Genomic DNA, 25957 nt, shown 5'->3' with positions numbered 1-25957 from the left:
TACATTAAATATATGTATTATAAATAAAAAATATTTACTCGTTTTAACATTTTTCATTTTTTTCATTTCAAATAAACACTTAAATATTGGAATAGCAAAACTTAAAGCACCGACTAATTACAATGGAAAATATGGTTTCTGCATATTTTCGCAAATAATTCAGTCTTTCGCTTACATATGTACTTAACTCCAAGTAATTCTAAATCGCTGAATGTATGCACATAATTACGCGTTTATTGCAAACATTACGATATCATATCATTATGTAACGAAATGGACGCTACGGCAATAAATGTGATACATATGAACGCATATTATTTGCAGAGAAAATATGTATGTATGTATTTATGACTGAAATACATACAGTATACTCTCGAAAAGTAAATTCTCAGAAAGTAAATAATCGCGGAAAAGTTAATCACCTTTAAGATTACATATGCACCTCGAAAAAGTAAATTTTTTAATTTACTTTTCAGAGAGTGTGATAAAAAATTCGAAACGAAGCAAGCAGCGTTTTTTACGATGTTGCAAAAACACTTACTCTCTTGTTTATCGCGTCTTTTTAGTAAATAAACTCTCCTACTTAATCCACTGGTTTAAAAATGAAAACGATGCAAATCAGGTGTCAGACTTTTTGAATTGTCGTACAAAAATGGTCAGAAAATATATTGCAAGAGAAAAAAAACAAAAGAATATTCAAGATTTTTCTCCTCATAGTAAATACATATGTATGTATGTAAATATAAATATGTTTTTCATGTAAATCCATATGTTTTATTGAAGCAAATAAATGAATGAATCTGTTAAGTTTAAAAATGCATTTAATATTATAAAAACAGATAATTAATGTATATATTAGGAAAAGTAAATTATTCGAAAAAGTAAATTACCTAAAATACCAATCGATTTACTTTTCGAGAGTATACTGTACTCACAGGTGTGTTGGTGTTTAGATTATTTATACATTTCAATTATATAAGTATACTTATAGCGTTTGCTATTTCGGTTGCAATACGTAAGATATATATATAACAAATGCAAATATGTGCAACTTTAACTAATATCACAGTTATTTTGAGAAAATTTGATTCGTTTATGAAGATACATATCTTCTATATATATATACATGTATATACACATGTGCACTATATACACAATTACACAGGTAGAGAGTGTGCTAGATAGGGCTATCACTGCACAAATTGACTTAGTAATGTTAGCTAATACGATGCTTTACGTATCGTTATGGTTAAGTGATAACCGAGTGATGCACCGTGTGTGATTCATGCTGCCCCACATATCATTCTGTCACATTTAAATCAATTAAATGCCGATACATTTGTACATATTGGCGATCGTTGGCCCTCAAACTAGCAATCAAGCTAGCAACTGAATTTCTCCAACTCATTCACTGTATAGAAATTTATTGCCGGTGTTGTTGGTGTTTGTGGTGTGTGAGGTGTGTGCGCGCCGGCACCATTACTGTTGTTGCACACATCTTTGTGCGCCGCTGAATCCATTGGCGGGAAGGGTATAACGAATACGCTGGTTTTGGCATCGTGCTGCATTTTGATGACGGTCTCATAGCTGGGCGGTGCGAATTCGCTGTACGAAGGCGAGGGTGTGGGCGGCGCAATGGGCGCTTCGTGGCTCAATACATTGCCACGGTTCTCAGTGCAGCGTCTGTCCGAGCAGGCCATAAGCAGAAAGAAGGCGGCCAGCGCCAGAAATGTGGCCACATACCAAACGATGGTGATGATGTCCATGGCAGTTTGTGACAATTCGTTGGATTGTTCGTGTACTGCTGAAAACAAAATGAAACAACAACAAAGTTAATAGGGTTTATTCAAAGAGAAATTACAGTAGTCAATTAGTCAAGTTTAATTATAGAAAAGTGTAAATACAAGTTCATGTGCGCAGTGGAATTCACATTACAACCCATAATGATTTGTCTTGAATGGCAAGTTCGCAAACGGGTTTATGATTAATATTAATCCGTTATGGTGAAATAGTGAACGGAGCGCGCAGTGACTGGCGAAAATTACCCTCTACTTGTAAATAAACCGCATTTTGTCACTTTTTTTATGTTTTGTTCTAACAGCAATTTCACAACTAATTACCTAGAAAATTACCAAAATCGAATGTGGGAAAACACTGCAAATAAATATTATTATGGATCAAGGGTTTGTTCGCCACTTCAGGCTTTTTAAAAATAGCTTTATAAGTGTACATACACTTGTAAATGCTAACATAATTAATGGGTCTACTCGTAAAGATAAGTGTTATGAAGTGTCAAAAATCGCGATTTCCATTTTAATGCTTATAATTTCATTGATTAGACGAAAAACGTACATACACTGGTAGTCACATAATTAAGGACACTCCGTTTTCTTTTAAAATATTGGTTTATTTTATAATTTAAAAGCGACATATTTTTTTAAACTTCTGTTACCAAATTTATTATCTTCTAAGGTATAGATTTATTGAAAATTTAACGAACAAATTGTTTCCCATCTGAACCAAATAAATTAAACTTGGATTCATCGCTCAACAGTATTTGTTTCCAAAAATCTAAGGGTTTTCCGATATACTCCTTTGCAAATTTAATACGACTCTTTAAGTTTTTGTTTGATACGTGCGGTTTTTTTCTTGCGATTCAAGAAGACGACATCTGATGGTTCGTGTTGATACATCGTTGGTCAGTTGATCCTTTATCGTGCCAAGAATTTGCCTGGAAGTTATAAAAGGATTCGCCTTGCAAACTCTACAAATTACACGATCGTACTTTGAAGTAGTTTTTCTGGGTCGTTTTTTTTTTTTCTTATTTTACTCCCTGTCCTCCGTAATGAATCAAAGCATTGCGAACCATTGATTTTGAGCATAAAAGTTCCTTCGCTTCGGCTCTAATGGACATTTTTTCCTTCACGTACTTGTAAATAAACATTTTCCTCAATTCTGGAGTACAACTCTTTTTTCGACCCATATCTAACAGTTATTTTATTTGATATTGAATATTCAGTTAATATACAAATGATTTATACAACTTACCGCAAGTTTTTGTGTTAAAATAATAAAAAATCCAATAAAAAAAATTGGTGTCCTTAAGTATGTGACCAAGCACCAGCACACTCAAAATACAATAAATTCATCAAACCGCCGAATTTTAGTAAAAGTGTCTAAATTTGTCACTCAAAAACGTGCTACATTTTTGAGCACAGTTATAATATACCGTTGCAATTTACAATGGGTCTCTAGGCGAAAATTTAGTGCTAAAAACATTGAACTGAAACGCGTGTTTTACTCAACTTTATTTTGTCCCTAATTATGTGGCCACCAGTGTATGTATGGATACTCTTATTATCGGTTTATTTTTACATTTCACTATTTATAGGACCACGCGCCTAGTTTTTGATCACAATTAATGGAACAGAAGATCACAAGTAGTAGCGAGTTAAATAGAATTCAGTGGTTAAAAGTGTATTGTAATAATTAAGAACATTTATTAATGAGCTTAAAATTCAATTTGGTACTCCCGGAATGTGTCGTTAACGTGAAAAGTTTTTGAAAATGTAACCCTGTTATCATCTCACTACAAATCAATTGTATTGATCGCTTTCTTATACTATTTTTGATCTTATTTAGTGCGAACCAGAATCTCTAAAAAAAAATGTGAAAATAGTCAAAATGCCCATTGGTAATGTACATTTGTCATACATTTATTATATAATTGGGAAATATTAATTGACTTAAGATTTGAGTCACTTCGTTAAAATTCCATGAAAATGCATTTAAAAAAATCAGCTGTTTACACTTAAAAGATTTTCGAATTGGTGGAAATAATTCCTGACAAATTTTTAGAATTTTATATTTTCAGGAATCAGCGAGTCATTGCCAGGTTTCACATCTAAATTCTGTGGAATTTTAGTAACTAAAAATATAGAATATTGTTCAATTTAAATTTTTTCAAATAACTCTTTCAGGTATTGCACACTGTCATCACACATATTTGTTGCTAATTCGTAATTGATTACGGTTTATTAATAGCACAAGCCATTTGTACTCTATTTATTTCTATCGTATTTCCACCGATATTGCTTTCTGTCTTCCAACAATAATTTGCGATAACACAAACAACTATCCAAACAACGCGAAATTCAATTCTTCTAATTTTGAATTTCAAACACTTTATGAGATGTTATTTTAACGGTAATTTCATTGCACACTTTAGAACACATTTCCGCAAATTAAAGTGGCACTTTTAAGCACAAAATACTCACTACTCTTAATAACAATTATCGTGGTGTTGTTATCATCAAACTGCTCACGTGTTTCCAAATGTAAGTTCGGCACTGTATCCGTATAGTTAAGACGTGCGTTGAGTGGTTGATTCAAAAATGTTTCATGTGAATTGCCTTCCGCAAAAAAGTTTCGCTGACTGAGTAAAACCGATTGACCGAGCGTTCCTTGCAGTAGAACAGTTAAAACTGAAATGAAATCGCATATCGAAAATCAATATTAAAAACTCAGGAAAAAAGATGATAACGAAATAAAAATAATGATAAAACGGATGTGTATGTATGTAGAGGGTGTGTGTGCACAATGATATGCGCGTTGAGGTGGATTTTAAAACAAAGAAAAACGGTATCTATGGCAGGTGGTGAATAAACGCCATCATAATTGACGGCGCAGACAAATTATGGGCATGTGCTAAAATTAAATATAATTTTACAATAACAATATGCGCATTTGTACTACAGTTGTCAAACAGTCTACAAACTGTAATATTTACTATTGGCAACCTACACTTTTGTGTATCTAAGCGCAAAAATAGAAAATAACACGTTTGAAAAGGTTCTTCTGGTATAATCGGCTATCGACAGTATGACGCAGCGTTTGTGGATTCACGGGTCTGGGGGAGCGGTATCAGCGCCGGCAAAATGTTCAGCTAACGGTTGATTCCGCACCTGTCCAACAAACGCTTTCGACAGAAAACGCGTACGTTTTCGTTGTGATAAGAAAAGTAAACAAAGCGCGCCCATCGCTAACCACAGCAGATGTAAAGTGGCAATGCTTGAGCACATACTATATATGTGTTTGTATACATATATAATTGTACCGTTAAGTGGGATTTAGAGTTGGCGAAAAGTATCTAGTTAAAATTTGATCTATAGCACGTGAAGATATATGTATATATCAAAATAGAATACAGTTCCAAGTTTACGGTTATGTGGCTACAGTTCCAGTACATGTATATTCGACATGACACATGGTTATAAGGACTCCTGAACAAAGTTGAGTTCCTGGGTCTTGTGTTTTTGGATTGCGGCATACATTAATTTAAGAATTGACTATATTATTTCGTAAAAATCATTTAAACACTAATCATCAAACTGCTTCGGGCACTCCCTCTACCTCGTGACAGTATATCTGTTATTATTCAAAGATAACAATCGTCAACTTGGTAACAAATTCTCTATAAACATATATATAAATTCCTATATCTAAATATATATTTACAATCATTTCAAAAATGAAACCTTTGTGCTTAAATAAAAATTAATAAATAGAAATAGTATGTAATTTTATTTTCCCTTTTTTTCTAGAGAACAACATTCGTAGCGACAACTTTACTTCTTCTAGAAAGGAAAGCACCATTAGTGAGCTAAGTAATTTTAGCAAGTGATGCATACTCGTACATATAAAGGCAATATTGACACATTAAACACAAATAAACCACTTCAGTTTACTATGAGTTCCTTAAGTTAGTCAGTTGGCGGAATCAGCTGATCGATAAGTGGCCATTTCGTCACAAATAAAAGTTGATCGACATACGTACTCAATTTTAATTAGCTTGATGTAATGGATACTGTCTGGTGATTCTCTATAATTTCAAATAATCAAAGAATCAATCAAATATTGGAAGAAGTGTCTTCCCAAAGACTTGCTCAAGAAAAAGACTCAAGACTCTTGACAGTTTACTATGGTATAATAACTGTAGTAATTTCGCGGAATACAACTTGGAACCTAATTTTTGGGTTATTTTGCATCTCAATTAACCACAACCAGAAACTTCAAGGCTTTCCATATATAAAAACTGCATATTCATTCAATAAAGACAGTTTTCAAAATATATAAGGTCTTTTTTCGAGAAATAGAACTTTTATTTTAAATAAAAAACGGTCAAATTGATGTAATTAAAAATCTCATGTAATTAGTTTAATTGTTTTAAGTGTAGTGACATTAATTTAGACGATTTTGCTGAAAATGTCAACTGCGACTGGACATGTAGAACCTTCTTTCCGTTCGAAAACACGAATTTCGTAAATGAATTTCCAAACAATTTGAACATATTTCCGGTGTAAGCGCTTAGCGTTTTATTTAGAGAGCTGATTTTACTGCTTTCTCCAGTATACATTTCAATATCTTCTAAAAACTCCCTATATTTCATACATATACTAATATATACTACTCGTACACAGTTTGTAAATTATTTATAAGATAAATTAATCAAATTGTCAAATTGGATTTTCTTATAATATTTTTTTATAAACAATGTTAGTGTCGAGTGAAAAATTATTATCAAAATGCCATTGGAACACGTTAGTATAATTAAAGATAGCATATACACGCGGCACGACATTTTTTGTTAAATAGTTTCAAATTTTATGAAATTTGGTATTTTTAGTTACAATATGAAAGTCAAAAATGGTGAATCTGTCGTTTTGTTTTCTAAATCAGTGATAAGTCGTAATCTTGACGCTTCAACTGAGCTGTATTACGTAAAATATTAAGAGAGAAAATATTGCTGAGAGTGGAATTGACAAAATTTTGTGGTAAGTACTAATTTGGCGTTTGTGAAAACAAAAACGAGAGTCATCAACAACAAGAAAGAAGAAAAATATTTTTTTTCAATCGGTTTTGTTTCGTATTATCGTTTTGAGACTCTGAGCTTTCTAGTTTCTAACACATATCTTTGTCATGCCCAAATTTAAATGAATGACTTGTCGTACCCGTTCCTTTGATATTTTTAAAGTGTCAGTTACCTCGGTACCAACTTCGGTTTATAGCCATCCAAAAGTACTTTGTGGATATTTGTACGTTTTCTTCCGAACCAGTCTCTTTTGGACTCATATGGTGTTTATGGATATAGAAAGCTACTTTCGAGTGCCGAGTAGCACTCATCAAAAACCGGTGGTGTAGATATATTAAGCTTACAAAATATTATTGTATCCACTTTTTAAAATATTCAAACTAAGTCGTTCAATATTTCACGAAGTATTGTTCGAAAGCGATGTAATTTTCACTCGTGCCCTTCAGAAGTTAGGTCTAACTACAAAACATGTATTTGAGATCAATTAGCGAATATGGTTAAAGTTCTGAGAACTTTTAAAATTTTTCTCAATGTTAAGCATATTTACTAAAATACAAACAAAAGTGTTGATTTCGCCCTGAAAGCTGTGCTAATAGCAACTCTCAAGTGCTGGTGTTAAGAGCAATGTCTAGGATCTGCGATCTCAAGTTACTCTCAAACTAAATGTTTTATTGGGGTTGTTCAAAATTATCAACAGCATACCACTTTCGAGCAATTGCTCATCACATGATCGCTTGACGGTATCTGTGGTTGGTTGTGTCAACAAGTAAACTGCCGTTAATTGCCATATAAAATATATGACAAACATGATTTACATACTAGATAATATCACTTCATATGCGCACATGCTATATACATGTATGTATACCTGACATTTTTAAACTTATGTATATATACAATTATTATTATCGCAATGTGGGACGGCTTGCTCCGTTTCATTTGATTTGTTTGTGTATTAAAGCAATTATCATTTTACTAGAGGCATCATAATCATATGTTACCTATATACATATCTATGTAAATAAGTAGGAGCACATAAATACATATAACAAGTAAGGAAGAGCTAAGTTCGGGTGTAACCGAACATTTTATACTCTCGCAATTTATTTAACTTTATTAATATTATATAATACACAATTTGACACGCATATTCGTTTTATATATTGTATAATATTAGGTTAGAAGCACCAAGGTCCTCGTGTTCGTGAATGGGGCTGCCACACTATTAACGTAGTATTTGTGCAAAGTTCTGCACCGATATCTTCACTAGTGCTTACTTTATATATTGTATTCATTCAGATCGTCTTCAAAGTTCTGGTATATAGGAAGTAAGCGTGGTTGTGAAGCGATTTGGCCAATTTTCACAATATATCACACGCCTATTTTCCATTTTGTAAAAAAATCTGAGTGCAGCTTTCATCTACCATTTCTTATGTGAAATTTAGTGTTTCTGACTTTTTCTTTTGTAAGTGAGTTAACCCACTTTTAGTAATTTTCAACCTAACTTTTGTATGGGAGGTGGGCGTGGTTATGATCCGATTTCTTTCATTTTTGGACTGTATAAGGAAGTGGCTAAAAAAAACGACTGCAGAAAGTTTGGTTTATATAGCTCTATTGGTTTCCGAGATATGTACAAAAAACCTATTTGGAGGCGGGGCCACGCCCACCACCCCAAAAAAATTACATCCAAACATGCCCCTTCATAGTGCGATCCTTCATACCCAATTTTATTTCTATAGCTTTATTTATGGCTTAGTTATGACACTTTATATGTTTTCGGTTTTCGCCATTTTGTGGGCGTGGCAGTGGTCCGATTTTGCTCATTTTCGAAAGCAACCTTCCTATGGTGCCAAGAAATAAGTGTGCCAAGTTTCATCAAAATTAATTTTTACTCAAGTTACAGCTTGCACAGACGGACGGACGGACGAACAGACAGACATTCGGATTTGAAATCCACTCTTCACCCTGATCACTTTGGTATATATAACCCTATATCTAACTCGTTTAGTTTTGGGTGTTACAAACAACCGTTATGTGAACAAAACTATAATACTCTCTTTAGCAACATTTGTTGCGAGAGTATAAAAAAGGGCAGTGGAATTCAGAAAGTGTCTGAGCTCGTAATTAGCACAATGCAGGCATAATAATAACAACAGCTCCGAAATCAAATTGAACTCAGTGGAATAGCACCGTGTCCGAAGGAGATGGCTCCAGATGCGTCAAATGAGTGTTTTGAATTCCCAATTACCATACTTCAGAGTGTATATGTGCGCAAACACCTTTGAGAAGAGCGACGAAATTATGAACTCAAGTGCACTTTTATAACAAAACAACACTCCATCTTTATCAATATTGATTTATACTAAATATACTCAACTTTATTGCCATTCAGCTTTACTTTTGATTATTTAAATGAGTGTCAATATACCATTTATAACTCTGTATATGGGTACACCCTCTCATTTCCCTAGGTTTGTTTATACTCATTGGCACTCCTATAAATTTCATTGTCAATATGTTTTAAGGAAATTTCTTGTTTGTTGTTCAAATGACGACCGCTATAGTACGGAAGTTCACTGGAATGCAGGCAAACGCAAACTCTCAAACCTATTTTAAAGTAGCTCCATGATAGTATTTTAAATATGAAATTTGTTTAGAAACCTACAAGAGATTCCAACTAGAGAAAGTCCTAATAAAATGATAATGTTTGGTTAGAATTGTTCGACATAATTAGAACCCAAACGTTGTTTAAAAAATATGTTGTATGTAGTTTTTGGGAAGTTGTTCCTAAATATTTTGCTGTAAAGATCACTAAACCTTATCAGAAATAAGTAATAACAAGTTAGAAAGGGAAATGGCCATAATGTAGATATTCCGTTCAGTCGGTATAACTTTGAAAATCAATGATCGTTGTGTTTATGCTCAACGATGTCGATGTCTCCGAAGTTGCGTTTATAAAACTTGTTGAATTGAACAACTTTCTCAAGAGAACAGGATGGTTCCAAAAGGACATTCTAGTCCCGTAAGACATCCACTTTACCTACCTACCTATCTACCTACCTACCTACCTACGCTCAACTCGGATCTGTATTACAGTTGAACTTTCTTAACTCGAATCAACATAATCCACAAAAAACTTCAAGTTGGAGAGACGTTACGGAAAGTAATTTGTATGAAATTTTACTTCTATTGCCTATTAAAGATTGCGAGTTATGAAGAACTTCGGGTTATATAATATAGAGTTTAGAGTTATGGAATTTAAAATGTACATATTTTAAAGTGGATGTGTTTTCGACGTACGGCCACACCATTTGTTTACGTTGTATGAGTATAATTCACTTTTTGCAACTTTCTTACAGATAACCAAAATAATTTTAAAATCATTACAGTTGAATACAAATTCTAGTTCTGGACTTTGAGAACTGCTGCTTACCAAAGAGCAACGTTCTACCAAAATAACTCAATCACTTTCTTGAGCTGGTATGGTTTGAAATATATTTAAGATTTTATAATGTATAAATAAAGAAAATTTAAAAAAAAGTACTGAACATTGTGAACTTGGTCTCCGCATACAATTTAATAGTTCTCTATAGTTCCCATAAAATTTGAGATTATGTTCACTTGTAACAACAACAAGATTTATCGCTCTAACCTAAATGTTTACTGAGAAGTTAAACCTTTGACTTAATCAGATTTCTGTATAACAAATAAATTAAATTGATGTGATTCAAATTATAAAGATTGTGGAAGTGCAAAAGGCTTAATTTATATTTTCTACGAATAATTCTTTATTTTCCACGATTACTCACGCCCACTCACATTTCAATAAAGATAATATCAGTGTGATAATTAAAAATTATTTCTAATTTTGCTGCAAAATCATAATATTCGCATGAAAATTGGTGGTTAGCTCATTTCACTTCAATTCATTAAACAACTCAAAATACGCGGAAATGTCAACTGACACCACTCCTTCGCTAAAAAAACACTTGAAAAAGCGAACTGTACAGCGTAGCGATAGATGACACTACAAATATTCTTAATATTTTATTTGCAAGTGCACTAATTAAAATTTTAATAAAAACAAATTCGCGCGAAGCGTTTACCTTATCTATGCAATGACACTTATTGTCTTTAAATAGTACACAATACATATTGCGATTTGCCAATAAAACAACAAAAAGAGAGCAGACATCGTTTAAAAGAAAAGCAGTCAAGCGCATTTACAAATCTGCATACTTTTGTTTTATCTAATCTGGTTTCTTACTGCCAATTAGTTATTTCATTAACGAAGCCATCAACTTGTGGCTTATCGGTCGTTAATTATGAATTGCACAGATTAAAGCGATTTCAGCTGAAAGTGCATAATTCTATATAAATCACCAACCGCATTAGTGTAATTTCTATGACCTCAATGTGTGTTTGTTTTGCGTTAAGTGGCAGCATGCGCTAAATATATTGTTGTTGCTCACCTGTGATTAGTTGCAGCAGATATTTTTGATTTCGTTTGCCGTACATTGACATCTTTGCAATTTTTGTTGTTGCTGCTATTTGTGACTTAGTTTAAAACTTATATAAGTTTCTTTTATATCTTTTAATAAACAACTAAAGCAATTTTTCCTCTTTTCAATATTTTTGTTGTCTTTTTTCTTTTTTCTTTATTCTCAATGTGATCACTTCCTCGCTTCGTTATTTTGAACACTGAAACACAACAACACTGCACGTGAAAAAACAATAAAATTGCTTTTAATTTGAAAATTATAATTTTTAATATTCTTTTGTTTATTCTATATTATTTATGTATACATATGTAAATAAAGCGCAGTCAACGAAACCAAGTGCACTCACGCGAACTCAAAACATAAAAAGCTTGCAATACTGTTTATGAGCGACACACGACGATCACGGCGAGCGTCTGAAATGCGAATAGTTACAAAACCGGCTGAAAGATCAAAGCAAAACGGTAGATCGCTTGGTCATCTCGCGTCGCTTACGACTGCACTGTATGTGCTTCGCGCTTTGCAAACGTCGAACGGCCGCTGAGCGGGGCTCCCCAGCCAAAGGGGACGAATTGGCTGCAATGAGGTTAAGGAATTCCTGAAAAGTTAGCTGAATCACTAGTGGCTAAACCGAGGCGCGGCGGCTGTGACGACAGTAAAGCGTTGCTTTCTTTATAAAAATAGTAGTTTGCAAAATGTGTATGACTAATGACGTTTATATACCAGCATACTTCATACGATTTATGAATGTACAGACGTGTAAGTATGTATGGCTGACGTATTGTATGCTGTGTCGACACTCTTTACTGCCTTTTATAATTGGAAAAAAGTTTACTTTGAATATCGGTCAAATGTGCGTGTTTGACTTTTGCAATTGGCCGCACATACAGAAACGTGGGAGCAACGCGGTGCGGCGTGTCTTGCTTTAAGATTAACTGTCGTTTTATACAGTATATTATATATTTTGTTGTTGTTTTCAATTGTTATTGTCGATTATCATTTCGACTGTTGGCTGCCATCTGTTATACTCATAAGTCGTCTGATTGCTTTATGAACACATTTGTCACGGTACGCGTCAATATCTAGGTATGAGCCGGGATGCAATCCAGACAAATAACCGTTAAACCTTATCTTTATCAACACCGCGCTAATGGCACACATCAATTAAGCGCTAATCAAATATATGCGTTGTATACACATTTGTAACGGTATATACGTGCGTGTATTAATTAATAAAAGTATAATTGAAAGTCACTTTAATCAAACAATTAAGCGATATTTACAATGTAAGCGAGTTTTGCTATTTGATATTTGCTAAGCCCACACACACTCGCTCGCAATGTGCGCTTATCACATTAACTGTTTTTTGTTTTAATCTTTATATTTAATTATTTGATTTCGGTTGACATTGTGTATGCACCAATTTTCGTTGACACTGCGTAAATTTACCAATATGCGCACACACGGTCACCTGAATATCAATCACTTTGTTTGTTATTGGTACTTTTGTATTGTACCAGTGTGTACGTTTCTACGACACACCCGCTTTAAGTGGAGTCACGTTCTAGAATGACCAAGCCCGCAACGCAAGTCAAGCTCAGATGTTCACTCAGCTGTCAGTGGAAGTGGCGATCTCTAGGCAACACGCATTAGGGTTGTCGAAAGTGCCGGCTGGAAGCTGGTATTTTTGTTTGCTTCACGGTTTTGTAATCTGTAAAACTTCAGTGATATGAATTATTTATGAATAGCTTAGGTTAGGTTAGTCTGGCGGGCCGCAAAGCCACGCATAGAACAGTTTTAGTCCGTAGTGATACTAGATGGAGTTCTGTCACATGGCCAATTATGAGTAGTCATTTATTAAAAATAATAGTAATTGAATTCGAAAATTATATTATTCAAATATTTTTGCTTCGAATAGCTTCAATTTCATTTTAAATTATTTTTAAAGACATTGTTAATAAAATGTAGCAAGATATGTAATATAATAAAATATAACAGAATGAGGGTTTGGATTGGTTTGCGTGGACCAAAACAAACGTCTAATTACAAAAATGTGCATTAAATAAATTTCCTTTAATTTCTTTAATAATGAAATTTGAAAGAGAAATTTTAGTTTAAATTTTCATCGGTTTGTTTTTTTACCTTTAAATTCGATCACCTTAGCCGAGATGCTGTATATCAGACGTACCACGTAATTCATAGTTTTTTGTTTGCTGTTACCTTGCCATGGAACACACTAATACAAGTGCAAAGATTTGATTTGTTTATTTTGCTGAATTTACACTATGTGCTATAAGTATTCGAACGCTAGTTATTACAATACTGAACTATAAATTTGTACCGCAAAAGCAAAAGGTGCTACGTATAACACCTTAGCGGCTAAAGTAATCCTTTGTAAACCGGGTCCATACATATATGGTCTCTCTCAAAGCTTCATTCAAGACATTTCAGCTATAAAATTATATACGAATAATTCTTATGTAACTTTTCCCACAAACCTTTTCTCTATAATAAGAATATCCAACTGAGAGACCAGAAATTTGTTTTCTAAATTTCATTATTATTGGGTATTTTCTATTTCAGTCTTTTTAGATAATTTTGTAAATATTTTTTAACATTAGTTTGAATTAATGTATTGCTAAATCTGTATCCACCAGTAAAAAAAATGTAGCCGAAAGTTGAGCTCTAAAGATTCCGAAAACTCAGCCGTTGGAAAATTCATTCGTTCATTAACTAGATAAGGTTATTAAAAAATTGTAGTGCAAAACTCTAACAAAATCGCTTCATAACTTTTCGAGAAATCAAAATTAAAACAGGCAGTCTCTATTCTTACCATGATTTCTTTACCCTTAAATTTCGAGGATTGAATAACTCCTTGATCCGAAGGCTGACACTCTAAAGTTGTGTGACTGGTAAAAAAAAAATATCTACACTCTTTTCAAACTTATCTCGCGAGAACGTCCGCCCAACAAGGGTTTGGAAGAGGTTCGCGTCCACTAAGTGAGTCTTTTCGTCATACTAAATAATTGTCCGCGTCCACACAAGAGAGAGATCGGATAAGAGAAGGTAATTTGTTCTAAAAAATTTAACATAAAACTTGGTGTATGAAAAAATATCGGCTCAAGAGATAATCAGTGTATCAGTATTTTTAACAGAGGTGTTCGTTAGAAGAGGTTTCTCTCTACTTTCATTAAGAAAAACAAAAAGTTCCTTATCCGATTTTGACTGAGAGTATAAAAATCGAGTATCTTTCGAAAAATATATAGTGTATGAATAAGAGAGACAGTCAACTAATAACAAGCACAGTCATTAGCAATCAGATGAAGCCGGTAGTAAGCGTCACTTTAATTGAACTCATTAATTGAAAAGTTCAAAAACATTTGTTTATACACGGGAGCACTTTATCGGAAAGGTATTATACATTTTTTTTTTCAAAAGCAGAATAGTCGATAGAGTCACTCTACCTTATACAGCTTAATAGTGTTACTGCAATCCCTTGCAAGTTCAATGCCAACGACACGCCCATTTATACATATGTCGAAATTTTAAGTTCTTCACCTGAATTATATAGATACCCCTGGTTATCAGGGTAATGTGAACACGATTGTTTCTTCATATACACATGTATACTATATACATATGTGACGCAAGGTGCATGCATTCAGGCGCTGATTATCGCGAATGTGTAATGGTTTAAGAAACAATCGATTTGTTGGTCAGTGCACTCACGCTGACGATAACAATCAAATCTTCTTTTGTTTAATTGTGTTAATGCCAATTTTTATTTAAAAACAAGTCCACAGGCAGTTGTATTTCCAAACGATTTTTGACCAGTAGCCTTATCATTGCCATATGAGTATTCTAAATTAAGCAATCCGTCAGTAATAAAATACTAAAATCGAATATGGAACAATACTAGGGAGAGTATTTTCTACCGCAATGCTTTATAAGACAACAATGTCAACAAACTGAAATGCACATCAGTACATAAATAAATATTATATTTATACACCTGAATATAGATTTTATATGGCACAAAAGACTTTTTCAAATATCGGTTGTAAAAGTATAAGTAAATATACATATAAAGTAAATTAAATATTTAGACAATGCAATTGAACACTGAAACTATATCGGCGGTTATTTCCTTTCCCAGTTTTGGTATGGAGATCACTTTCACTTCTTTTATCTTATGTATCCAATTAGTGTATAATTGAACGAGTCGGACTGGTGGGACAATATATGGACTTTGGATATGTCAATATTTAGTAGCACATTACTCTATAGATAGATAGATTATCGGAGTTAGCAATAATAATACTTTTTGAGCAATCGTGTCTTCAACTATTTTTGAAGATAATAAAATTGATATTATTATTAGATTATTAGAAAATAAATACACAAATCCATAAAAGATAAGCCATTGAAAAACAGTCAGAATATTTATACTCTCGCAACAAAGTTGCTAAGAGAGTATTATAGTTTTGTTCACATAATGGTTGTTTGTAACACCCAAAACTAAACGAGTTAGATATAGGGTTATATATACCAAAGTGATCAGGGTAAAGAGTGGAGTTCAAATCCGAATGTCTGTCTGTCCGTCCGTCCGTCTGTGCAAGCTGTAACTTGAGTAAAAATTAAGATATCTTGATGAAACTTGGCACACTCATTTCTAGGCACCATAGGAAGGTTGAGCAAAATCGGACCACTGCCACGCCCACAAAATGGCGAAAACCGAAAACACATAAAGTGCCATAACTAAGCCATAAATAAAGCTATGGAAATAAAATTTGCTATGAAGGATCGCACTATGAAGGGGCATATTTGGATGTAATTTTTTTGGAGAAGTGGGCGTGGCCCCGCCCCCTACTAAGTTTTTTGTACATATCTCGCAAACCAATAGAGCTATATAAACCAAACTTTCTGCAGTTGTTTTTTTAGGGACTTCCTAATACAGTCCAAAAATTAAAGAAATCGGATCATAACCACGCCCACCTCCCATACAAAAGTTAGGTTGAAAATAACTAAAAGTGGGTTAACTCACTAACGAAAAACGTCAGAAACACTGAATTTCACATAAGAAATGGCAGATGAAAGCTGCACTCAGATTTTTTTACAAAATGGAAAATGGGCGTGGCGTCGCCCACTTATGGGTCAAACACCATATCTCAGGAACTACTCGACCGATTTCAATGAAACTTGGTTTGTAATAGTTTCCTTACATCCCAATGATATGTTGTGAAAATAGGCCAAATCGCTTCACAACCACACCTACTTCCTATATACCAGAACTTTGAAGACAATCTGAATCGTTTACTTTACAATATATAAAGCAAGTACTAGTGAAGATATCGGTGCAGAACTTTGCACAAATACTATGTAAATAGTGTGGCAGCCCCATTCTAAAAATCGTCGAAATCGGACCATAGGTTTTTAAGGCCCCATATATCGAGGACCTCGGTGTTTCTAACCTAATATTATGGTTTCCAACTTTCAATGGACTTTATACAATATATATGACGAATATGTGGGTCAAATTGTGTATTATATAATATAAATAAAGTTAAATAAATAAATTGCGAGAGTATAAAATGTTCGGTTACACCCGAACTTAGCCCTTCCTTACTTGTTTTTTTTTATTTTTTACCCCAAAAAATATTTTATGAACGCGAAATAATTGAAAGTTTAGGTGTATTCTTCCGATAGTAATGTAGAGAAATGCCTCACAAAGTTTCAAACAAATCGGTCAATAATTTTTTGTGTTACAACACGAACATTTTTTAAAAATCAAGTTTCGGAATAATCTCGCTTTAAGTTTTAGTACTTCACATTACGCACACTGGACCGCTCAATTATATTAGCTATAACATCATCATCCAAAATAGAATTGGTGTTTCAAAAATTTTATTTGGAATTCCCTCCTCATGGTTGGCAATCATCAGTATTGTTTCGAAGTAAAAACTCTAATGTAACATGAATTAAACGGTGTTTGCGTTCACTTATATATTTCCCATACAGTAGTTTTCCAAAATATCGACCACATTAATTGTCGGGCCTGTTCGTTACATCGAACTTTTCGTTAATTCGAGTACTCATTTAAAGGTATGTTTTTCAATAAAAATGAGTTAAATAATAAAATTAAATAAATAAATAGCAGTTTAATAAATTGTTGTGTTAAATTATTTGTTAAAAAAGAAAAACCATAACAGAACAATTTATTTTTATCGGCTAATTTCTTCCAAAATGGACCAATTCAGCAAATTCACCACTTCGGAATGTTTCCTTTTTATAGCAACTCATATTTTTCGAAATATCTCTCTTATTATACTCTCGCAACAAAAGTTGCTAAGAGAGTATTATAGTTTTGTTCACATAACGGTTGTTTTTGTCACCAAGAAATAAAAGAGTTAGGTATGGGGTTATATATATATAAATGATCAGGATGACGAGTGGAGTTGAAATCCGGATATCTGTCCGTCCGTCCGTCCGTGCAACGGATATATATATATATATTTGGCGTAGGAACCGCTTTAAGCGATTATAGCCGAATCCACCAGAGCGCGCCACTCATTCCTCCTTTTTGCTTTTTGGCGCCAACTGGAAACACCAAGTGAAGCCAGGTCACTTTGCACTTGGTCTTTCCACCGGAGTGGAGGTCGTCCTCTTCCGCGGCTTCCTCCAGCGGGTACTGCATCGAATACTTTCAGAGCTGGAGTGTTTTCTTCCATCCGTACAACATGACCTAGCCAGCGTAGCCGCTGTCTTTTTATTCGCTGAACTATGTCAATGTCGTCGTATAAATCGTACAGCTCATCGTTCCATCGTCTGCGGTATTCGCCGTTGCCAATGTTTAGAGGACCATAAATCTTGCGCAAAACCTTTCTCTCGAAAACCCCAAGAGTCGTCTCATCGGATGTTGTCATCGTCCACGCTTCAGCGCCATACATCAGGACGGGAATAATGAGCGACTTATAGAGTTTGATTTTGGTTCGTCGAGAGAGGACTTTACTTTTCAATTGCCTACTCAGTCCAAAGTAGCACCTGTTGGCAAGAGTGATTCTGCGTTGGATTTCAAGGCTGACATTGTTGGTGTTGTTAATGCTGGTTCCCAGATAAACGAAATTATCTACAACTTCAAAGTTATGACTGTCAACAGTGACGTGGGAGGCAAGACGCGAGTGCGCTGACTGTTTGTTTGATGACAGGAGATATTTCGTTTTGTCCTCATTCACCACCAGACCCATACGCTTCGCTTCTTTATCTAGTCTGGAAAACGCAGAACAAACGGCGTGGTTGTTGCTTCCGATGATATCAATATCATCGGCATACGCCAGGAGCTGTACACTCTTGTAGAAGAGTGTACCCTCTCTATTTAGCTCTGCAGCTCGTATTATTTTTTCCAGCAATAGATTGAAGAAGTCGCACGATAGTGAGTCACCCTGTCTGAAGCCTCGTTTGGTATCGAACGGCTCGGAGAGGTCCTTCCCGATCCTGACGGAGCTTTTGGTGTTGCTCGACGTCAGCTTACATAGCCGTATTAGTTTTGCAGAGATACCAAATTCAGACATCGCGGCATAAAGGCAGCTCCATTTGGCGCATGGTGAATATCTGGTCCATTGTAGATTTTCCAGGTCTAAAGCTTTTCCAGGTCAAACTTGGAACACATGTTCCTTTAGTCCGTGAGAAGGTTGCTTTCAAAAATGGCCACTGCCACGCCCACAAAATGGCGAAAACCGAAAACATATAATGTGTCATAAACTAAACATAACTGGGGCATAATTTGATGTAATTTTTTTTGGGGAAGTGGGCGTGGCCCCGCCCCCAAATCGGTTATTTGTATATATCTCGCAAACCAATAAAGCTATATAAACCAAACTTTCTGCAGTCGGTTCTCCTACGTACCTCACCACTCACCATGAAAATAGTTGAAATCGGATAATAACCACGCCCACCACCTACACAAAGGTTAGGTTGAAATTACTAGAAGGGCGTTAACTCACTAACGAAAAACAGAAGAATTTCACAGAAGAAATAGCAGAAAGAAGCTGCACTTAGATCGTTTTGAAAAATGGAAAATGGGCGTGGCATCGCCCACTTATGGGTCAAAAACCATACCTCAGGAAATACTCTACAGATTTCAATGAAATTCGGTATATAATATTTTCTTGACACCCTGATGACACGTGTGGAAAATGGATGAGAGCGGTTCACTTTCCATATAATTCAATTTTGAAGTCCGTCTGATACCTTCACTTTATAAAATGTACATAAGGAACCAATGAAGATAGCGAAATAAAACTTTACACAAATACTGTATATGATCCGTGGCATCACTTGTGAAAAATTGTCGAAATCTGACTATAACTTTTCAATGCCCCGGATATCAAAAATGTAGAACTCGGTGCCTTATGGTATTTTTTCACCCAAAATATCGGATATATTTATTTAATCAGAAGAAATCTTGTTCTTCTAATAATGTGTCTTTGTACCAGAAATGGTTAAAATCGGGTCATAACTTCCCCTAGTTCCCATATACCTAATAATAAAATTTATAAAAAAAATAAATCGGTGAATATGTAAAATATCTTAGTCAAATTAAGTGAGCATATACTCTCAGATATAATGTGTGTTGGTGATGAAAATGAGGAAATCGGTTCAGGAATTACCTCACCCTATATATTATATATGCTGATTTTTCAATTGAACTTTATGCCGAATATATGGGTCAAATTGTGTGTGGTCTTAATAAAAATATAGAAATAAATTGCGAAAGTATAAAATGTTCGGTTCCACCCGAACTTAGCCTTTCCTTACTTGTTTATTTTATTTTTAACTCTTTCTACATATGTTTTCTTCATGTTGTTCGATTTTCGTCATAAGCGGCTTTCGTCAAAACGAATATTCGTTATTTCGGAAACTACTGTATATAATATTATATGTAAGTAAGCATGTATGTTTTCTGCTACTAAATACAACTAAAACGATATTAAAATCTCATCAACAAATGCAAGGAAATGTTGTTCGCAATCCGCTAATTTTATTGAAGTTGTCTTTCTAGTTCATTTCTATTATCTATTTTTACCACTTACAGTCAATATAAAAGAAATTGTAATGCAAGGTAAATTCACACTAACCATGTTATATAATTATTCAACTACACATTACAACTATCAATTTATAAGTCATGAGGTATTATTATATTAGTACAAAATATAGTAAAAACTTAAGTTTTAGGAAATATAAATAAAATATTTGATAGTAGAAAATTCGTGCATTTAGACAGCTTATAAGCTTAACAGACTGAGAACAAGGAACACACGATTGATAAAAAAAAAAATAAAAAATTATAACAAAATAGTTAGTATGCAAATATAAAACATAAAGAAATGGGAACTAATGTACATAGTTGATTCTTCAAGGCTGCCTATTACATTGACAGTTTACATCTTTTTCAAGATTATGCTTGTTTTTTTCCAACAGACTATAATTTGCATTTTGTTTACAGTCATATTTACATATATAAATACTAAATGTTGTGTTATGAAGACAGTGAGATTCTTTGTACATATTTTAACTTTTCATATTCGTTTTCGTAAGTTTTATGATTCTTTTCATATGATGTATATACTGCGAATTTCTATATATAAGTATCTTATTAATATTACATATATGTATATTGTATTGACTTTGTGTGGTTGACATTGATTTCTAACTTTTTTAATTGAATGGTTATACTTTATAGGCAGTTATAATTTTCATACATTCATGCACAGATATATTTTATTCGAGTTGGTAAATAGTCAAATGATATCAGTACTAAATGCAGAGTAGTACAATTTTAACTGTACATCGATGGCACTCTAGACATTAATTTGTTCGACATGTTTCAACAATTTAAAAATAACTAAAACGGACGAAAAGACTTATAATACAATAGATAATGTTGATGGCACAAGTTTGACACTTCAATGATAATTAATTCACAAAACTGGATCACCCACATTTGATTAATTTGTAAAAAGAGATTCCTTAAACATGTAGATAATAGTTGTTTGGCTTGCGTTTAGCAGTAACTTTTTTTAAAAAATTGAACCACAACGCCAACTATAGTTTATCTTTCTGGGAATAATGATTCATAGCTTGGCGGTAAATCTTTCGGTGACGGTGGTTGTTGATGACGATTTTCTTGTTCGTATCCAACGCTAGAACTAATAGCATCACTAAACGACGGTACAGTTGGTGTCTCACCTACGGGAGTTTCCTGTAGATAAGAATTAATTCATTATGGAAATATGCAAAACGCAATAACAATGATTACTCATGAAAAACGTAAAACACTTTGTTGAAAGCGTAATAGGATATTTACTAACCCTTTGCCCCCTACGATGTGCAGCCGCTGAAGCTTCGTGTGCATGTTGTTGCACTGTTATGCAATTCCAATATTTCCAACAGACCCATATACAGAAACCAACGCCCAACATTGTAAAAATTAGCGAAGTTAGCGCTGAAAGTGCTACATATGTGGTGTCAGCTTCCTCCGACGGAGCTGCATCATGAAAACATGATATTTCATCGCGACATGGATACATACAATTTGTTATATTATCGCGAACAAAATGACGAGAAATACACGAGTACTGGTCTTTCGGATCACAGAGAAAGTCACCAGTATATTTACATTCTGAATGTGCTGTCATCACCATTCGCAGTTCCAGGGGTTCCTTTATCGAAACACGTTTATCAATATAAATGTGAATATTAACTTCACGATTACGTTCATCGAATATTAACCGACCCGCTGGTCCATCTATTGCAATTTCGTTGCATATCTTCTCAGATGCCGGACGATTGCCACCAACAAATTGTATATAATCTATACAGGTATTATTAACAGGATCACGTCGAAATTTAAGGCGTGTGATGACAGTGAAAATTCCGCGTGGCGGTCGATGAGGTGTTTGCACGCGAAAATAACAATCATATGTTAACTTGTTAGAAGAGTAATAACCTGGTAATGTTGTATTCCAAACTTGGGTTATGATGGCTGCTGAATCTCGATCTTCAGTTAGCGTAAATGAAGGATGTACATGGAGGGATCGCTGAATCTCTAACAAAAATTTGTCAGCGCATAGATAATCTTTTAGGATTACTATTTAAGTAAGAGATAAATATTAATTATTGACATATTGATATTGAAATTACGATTAAAACTTACTATTTTTATAGCTTTCACATAAACTGCATGCGTTCACGAGCAAAATTACCCAATAGTGTATAGACAAAGTTTGTTTTGTTTTCATTCTGGGAACACATTCACTACACTCAAGGACTTTAATTTACTTTCTAATTCTGTTAATACAACTTTCTTTTACTAGAGCTATTTGTTTCGTCTCCCATTTATTAGTTTATTTCTTTATAATTGTTATTTTTTCTTTCACCTTCATTTGTTGCAATTCAATATTGTTTTTGACCTTTCCTTAAGGTGGTTGCCACGGTGATACTAAATCAATGACCAAAAATAGCGTGAGATTTTTATAAAACAACTCAAACACTAGTGTCGAAATTTTAAGAGATATATGTAGTAAAATTTGTATACAATAATAGAATAACGACAATGGATATGAAGAATTTGCTGATCTGAACTGTACAAATTAAAAAAATAACAAATTATAATTTATAGGTGAAGCTGTAATAAAATTACTTGATGTTTATGTTTATTACGTAAAAAAACAGTTTTAACATAACATATATACAGACAAGAAATTTTTTATATATCAAAATGTTTATTAACAACAAAAAGTTATTTTAAGTTCTTCATTTATACCTATTTAAGAGATGAACTTAATATAGACCGGACTGTATTGCAAACAATTAATTATGTATATGATTCTACATAAAATCGGATAAAACAATTTTGACTCAAATCCAAAATGCGTTAATTGCAGGCAACCCTATTATACAAATATTTACGGAAAAACGAACTGGTAGCACTTGTGCTCAGTCATTCTGCTTCATTCTCAAACGTCATTTTTTGTTTACGTTCCTATTCGTAATTGAAGAATTGCTAAAAAAAAGTTTGCCAATTTTTGCTCGTTTAAACAATTGTTAAAAAGCAAAGAAAATATCTAATATTTCAATAGAATAAACTAATATATTTATTAAAAGGTGATTCGTGACATTTGATTTTACTATCTTCGTTAACTTACTCTTTCCATTTAAATAGATTCATCCTACTTGCTGGAGTACATCTGATATACATTCTTATAGTTTACTTTCTTGACTTCCTTATTCACTAAAGGAATCTATACGCAATAATGACTGAGGCAAAGAAGAACGCACTAACAGCTGCCTACCGTGCACATAAATCTCTGCAATTGGAATTAACCGACTTTGAGGATAATACAGCATTTGCAGCACACTTGGTTGAACAATTACGGCGTCTTCCCACCGACAGCCGTGTTAACGCTATGGCCGGTATTTTAGCAATATTGAATCGTTTTGTACGCGTACAAGGAGAAACTCAGTAAAGTTTTCGCATGGAGTTCTGTTTTGCTAGTCCATCGGCCGCAATTTTCGTACCTATAAGGATAACGTATTAGGGCGGTGGCGGTGAAACTAAAAATGTTAGGGGAAATGTGTTGCTAAAAGCATTGAATTATTGGAGGTGTTCCTAATGTGCGGTTATATATTTTGTTTATAGCCTGGTTTTCTTATAAGGAAAGCAATGGCATATGTGCTACCATATTATTCTTTGATAGAATTCTATTAAAGTATGAAATCGATGTTCGAGTTATAATGGAGGAGTATAATCTAATAGTTAGCATGATTTTCTGATTCATCACAAACATTCATACATATATTTTTGTTACATTAAAACACATCGAAAAAACTGTAATAAGTATTTAATTTAATATATAGAATATATCAATCATTTTGCAAAATAGTATGATTTAAATAATCAAAATAATGTGTTTTGCTTCAGATCGATAGTGAATATTTTAGCTGGTTTGATATTTGTCTCGAGCTGCAATAAGTAAATCGAAAAACAACAATAACAGCGTTGAATGTGGGGCTTGTCTCAAATAGTTTGCCCAAAATCCTTTATATAAACCACGTATTCCCTCATATCTGAATACTTTGTGTGCACAATCACACCATCCTTTATATAGTATTCCTTTGCCGAATGAGTCAATGCCTTGATTATACAGCCTCGTCGAAATTACATCAGGTGGTGTAATAGCGAAAGCCACCACACTACCCGCTCCAAATGCAGCTGTTAAAGTATTCAGCATGGGTTGCCTGACAATTTCATAATCGCGTAGCATAGCTTTTGTTTTGCCAAAAGTTGCAATTTGTGTGCTTGACCCTATCGCCACGCGTGGAAGCATACCCGTAGCTCCACGCCACAGACCAAAAAATCCACTTTCTTTTAAAATGTTTCCAAAGGCATTGATAAAGCCGCTATGTTGGTGTTGATAACCAACGGCTATTTTGCTATTGGAACGTGCTTGAAATTGAATTTTCACCTGGAATTTTAATAAATTATATCTGGAGATACATATCTTCAGCCTACAAACCATATAAAATGGGCTTGCACAAAATGATCCAGCAACTCCACCGGTAGCACCACATAGCATACCGCGAAAAAAGGATACATCACCATTTCTGTTATGCATCCATTTGTTATTCATGGCTGTCTGGTATACACCTAATCTAGATTAAATTTACTGTTTAATGCGATTCTGCTGGTGTAAACATTTAACAATCTGCATATCGCACTTAATATTATCATTGTTGGTAGAAACCTCACCTAACTGAATTTAATATAAACTGGAAATATAACGCGGGCACAAGTCCCTTTTCCAAAGCCAACCAACCATCATTTCTTATCACAGTGATCAAAGCGTTGAAAACTCCTCTGTAAGGCTCCACATAAGACCCCCGGGCGGCTAGTTCACCTTGCAATTGTAAACGAGTTTTTATTACCTAAAAAAAGAAAGTGTTAATTGAAGTTTTAGCAGCATAAAGGGATTGGATAAATGCAATGAGTTTCGGTAGCACCAGTTTGAAATTTCAGTAACACGGTTTGCCATGTGCATGTATTTATAGTATTTAGTACCTCAAGTGGGTTCGTGAAGCAAATCGCCCCCATTGCTGCGCAACCGCCAATCAGGAAATCAGAAAGTGCCATATTTTTTATTGTTTCAGGCTGTAGCTAATAAATAAACTTAATTGAATAGTTTAAAATTTATATTATTTACACAAGAAATTTTCAAATAATTTTCCCCTAATTTGAATCGGCGTAATCAGACGGCCATTACACATATTTACGTTCTGTATAATGCAATAATTGCAGTCAATATAAAATAGAAGTTACATGCAACAGCTGTTATCTATGAATATGAGAACTAGTAAATTATGGATAATAGTTGGGGATGCAATTGATGATAAATGAATTATCTTTATGTAGTACAAATATGTGTGCAAATTACTGTAAATATGAGAATATAACTAATATACAAACATGAATAAATTTATATAATAATAATTTAGATATTTTATTTGTCCACTGCAATAAAGCAAAAAG

The 25957-nt window shown here is 33.8% G+C and overlaps 3 protein-coding genes and 1 long non-coding RNA gene across 9 annotated transcripts; 1 reads left to right on the top strand and 3 right to left on the bottom strand.

The window, feature by feature from the left end:
- Nucleotides 1–747: 747 nt before the first annotated feature.
- Nucleotides 748–12975, bottom strand: Muc2_2 (Mucin-2 (Fragments)). Of its 6 annotated transcripts, none has more exons than XM_011193358.3 (4): nt 12842–12975; nt 11344–11588; nt 4278–4484; nt 748–1804 (listed from the first exon to the last, which is right to left on the bottom strand). In XM_011193358.3, exons 2-4 carry the CDS (start codon nt 11393–11395, stop codon nt 1383–1385), a joined length of 681 nt encoding a protein of 226 aa, XP_011191660.1. In that variant the 5' UTR covers nt 11396–11588; nt 12842–12975; the 3' UTR covers nt 748–1382. The 6 variants fall into 6 exon arrangements, with proteins under 6 accessions (XP_011191660.1, XP_011191664.1, XP_011191659.1 ...); XM_011193362.3 differs by having other exon boundaries at nt 11344–11572; nt 12842–12963; XM_011193357.3 differs by having other exon boundaries at nt 12820–12954.
- Nucleotides 12976–20385: 7410 nt separating this feature from the next.
- On the bottom strand, nt 20386–22809 carry At1g61610 (uncharacterized). Its single transcript, XM_011193355.3, has 3 exons — nt 22586–22809; nt 21741–22519; nt 20386–21631 (listed from the first exon to the last, which is right to left on the bottom strand). The coding sequence occupies exons 1-3, from the start codon at nt 22668–22670 to the stop codon at nt 21482–21484; spliced, it is 1014 nt and encodes a 337-aa protein (XP_011191657.1). The 5' UTR covers nt 22671–22809; the 3' UTR covers nt 20386–21481.
- A 261-nt stretch (nt 22810–23070) lies between these two features.
- On the top strand, nt 23071–24337 carry LOC105218025 (uncharacterized). The gene is made up of 2 exons (XR_852031.3): nt 23071–23535; nt 23594–24337. It is a non-coding gene; the product is annotated as an uncharacterized LOC105218025 (long non-coding RNA).
- Nucleotides 24256–25712, bottom strand: LOC105218026 (solute carrier family 25 member 35). The gene is made up of 4 exons (XM_011193353.3): nt 25490–25712; nt 25181–25356; nt 24948–25083; nt 24256–24896 (listed from the first exon to the last, which is right to left on the bottom strand). Exons 1-4 carry the CDS (start codon nt 25559–25561, stop codon nt 24369–24371), a joined length of 912 nt encoding a protein of 303 aa, XP_011191655.1. The 5' UTR covers nt 25562–25712; the 3' UTR covers nt 24256–24368.
- Nucleotides 25713–25957: the final 245 nt, after the last annotated feature.

The sequence above is a fragment of the Zeugodacus cucurbitae genome, chromosome 6, assembly GCF_028554725.1.
Source record: "Zeugodacus cucurbitae isolate PBARC_wt_2022May chromosome 6, idZeuCucr1.2, whole genome shotgun sequence".
Lineage (NCBI taxonomy): Eukaryota > Metazoa > Arthropoda > Insecta > Diptera > Tephritidae > Zeugodacus > Zeugodacus cucurbitae.
Note: the sequence above shows the minus strand (reverse complement) of the source record. Positions and strands in the feature narration are given on the sequence as shown.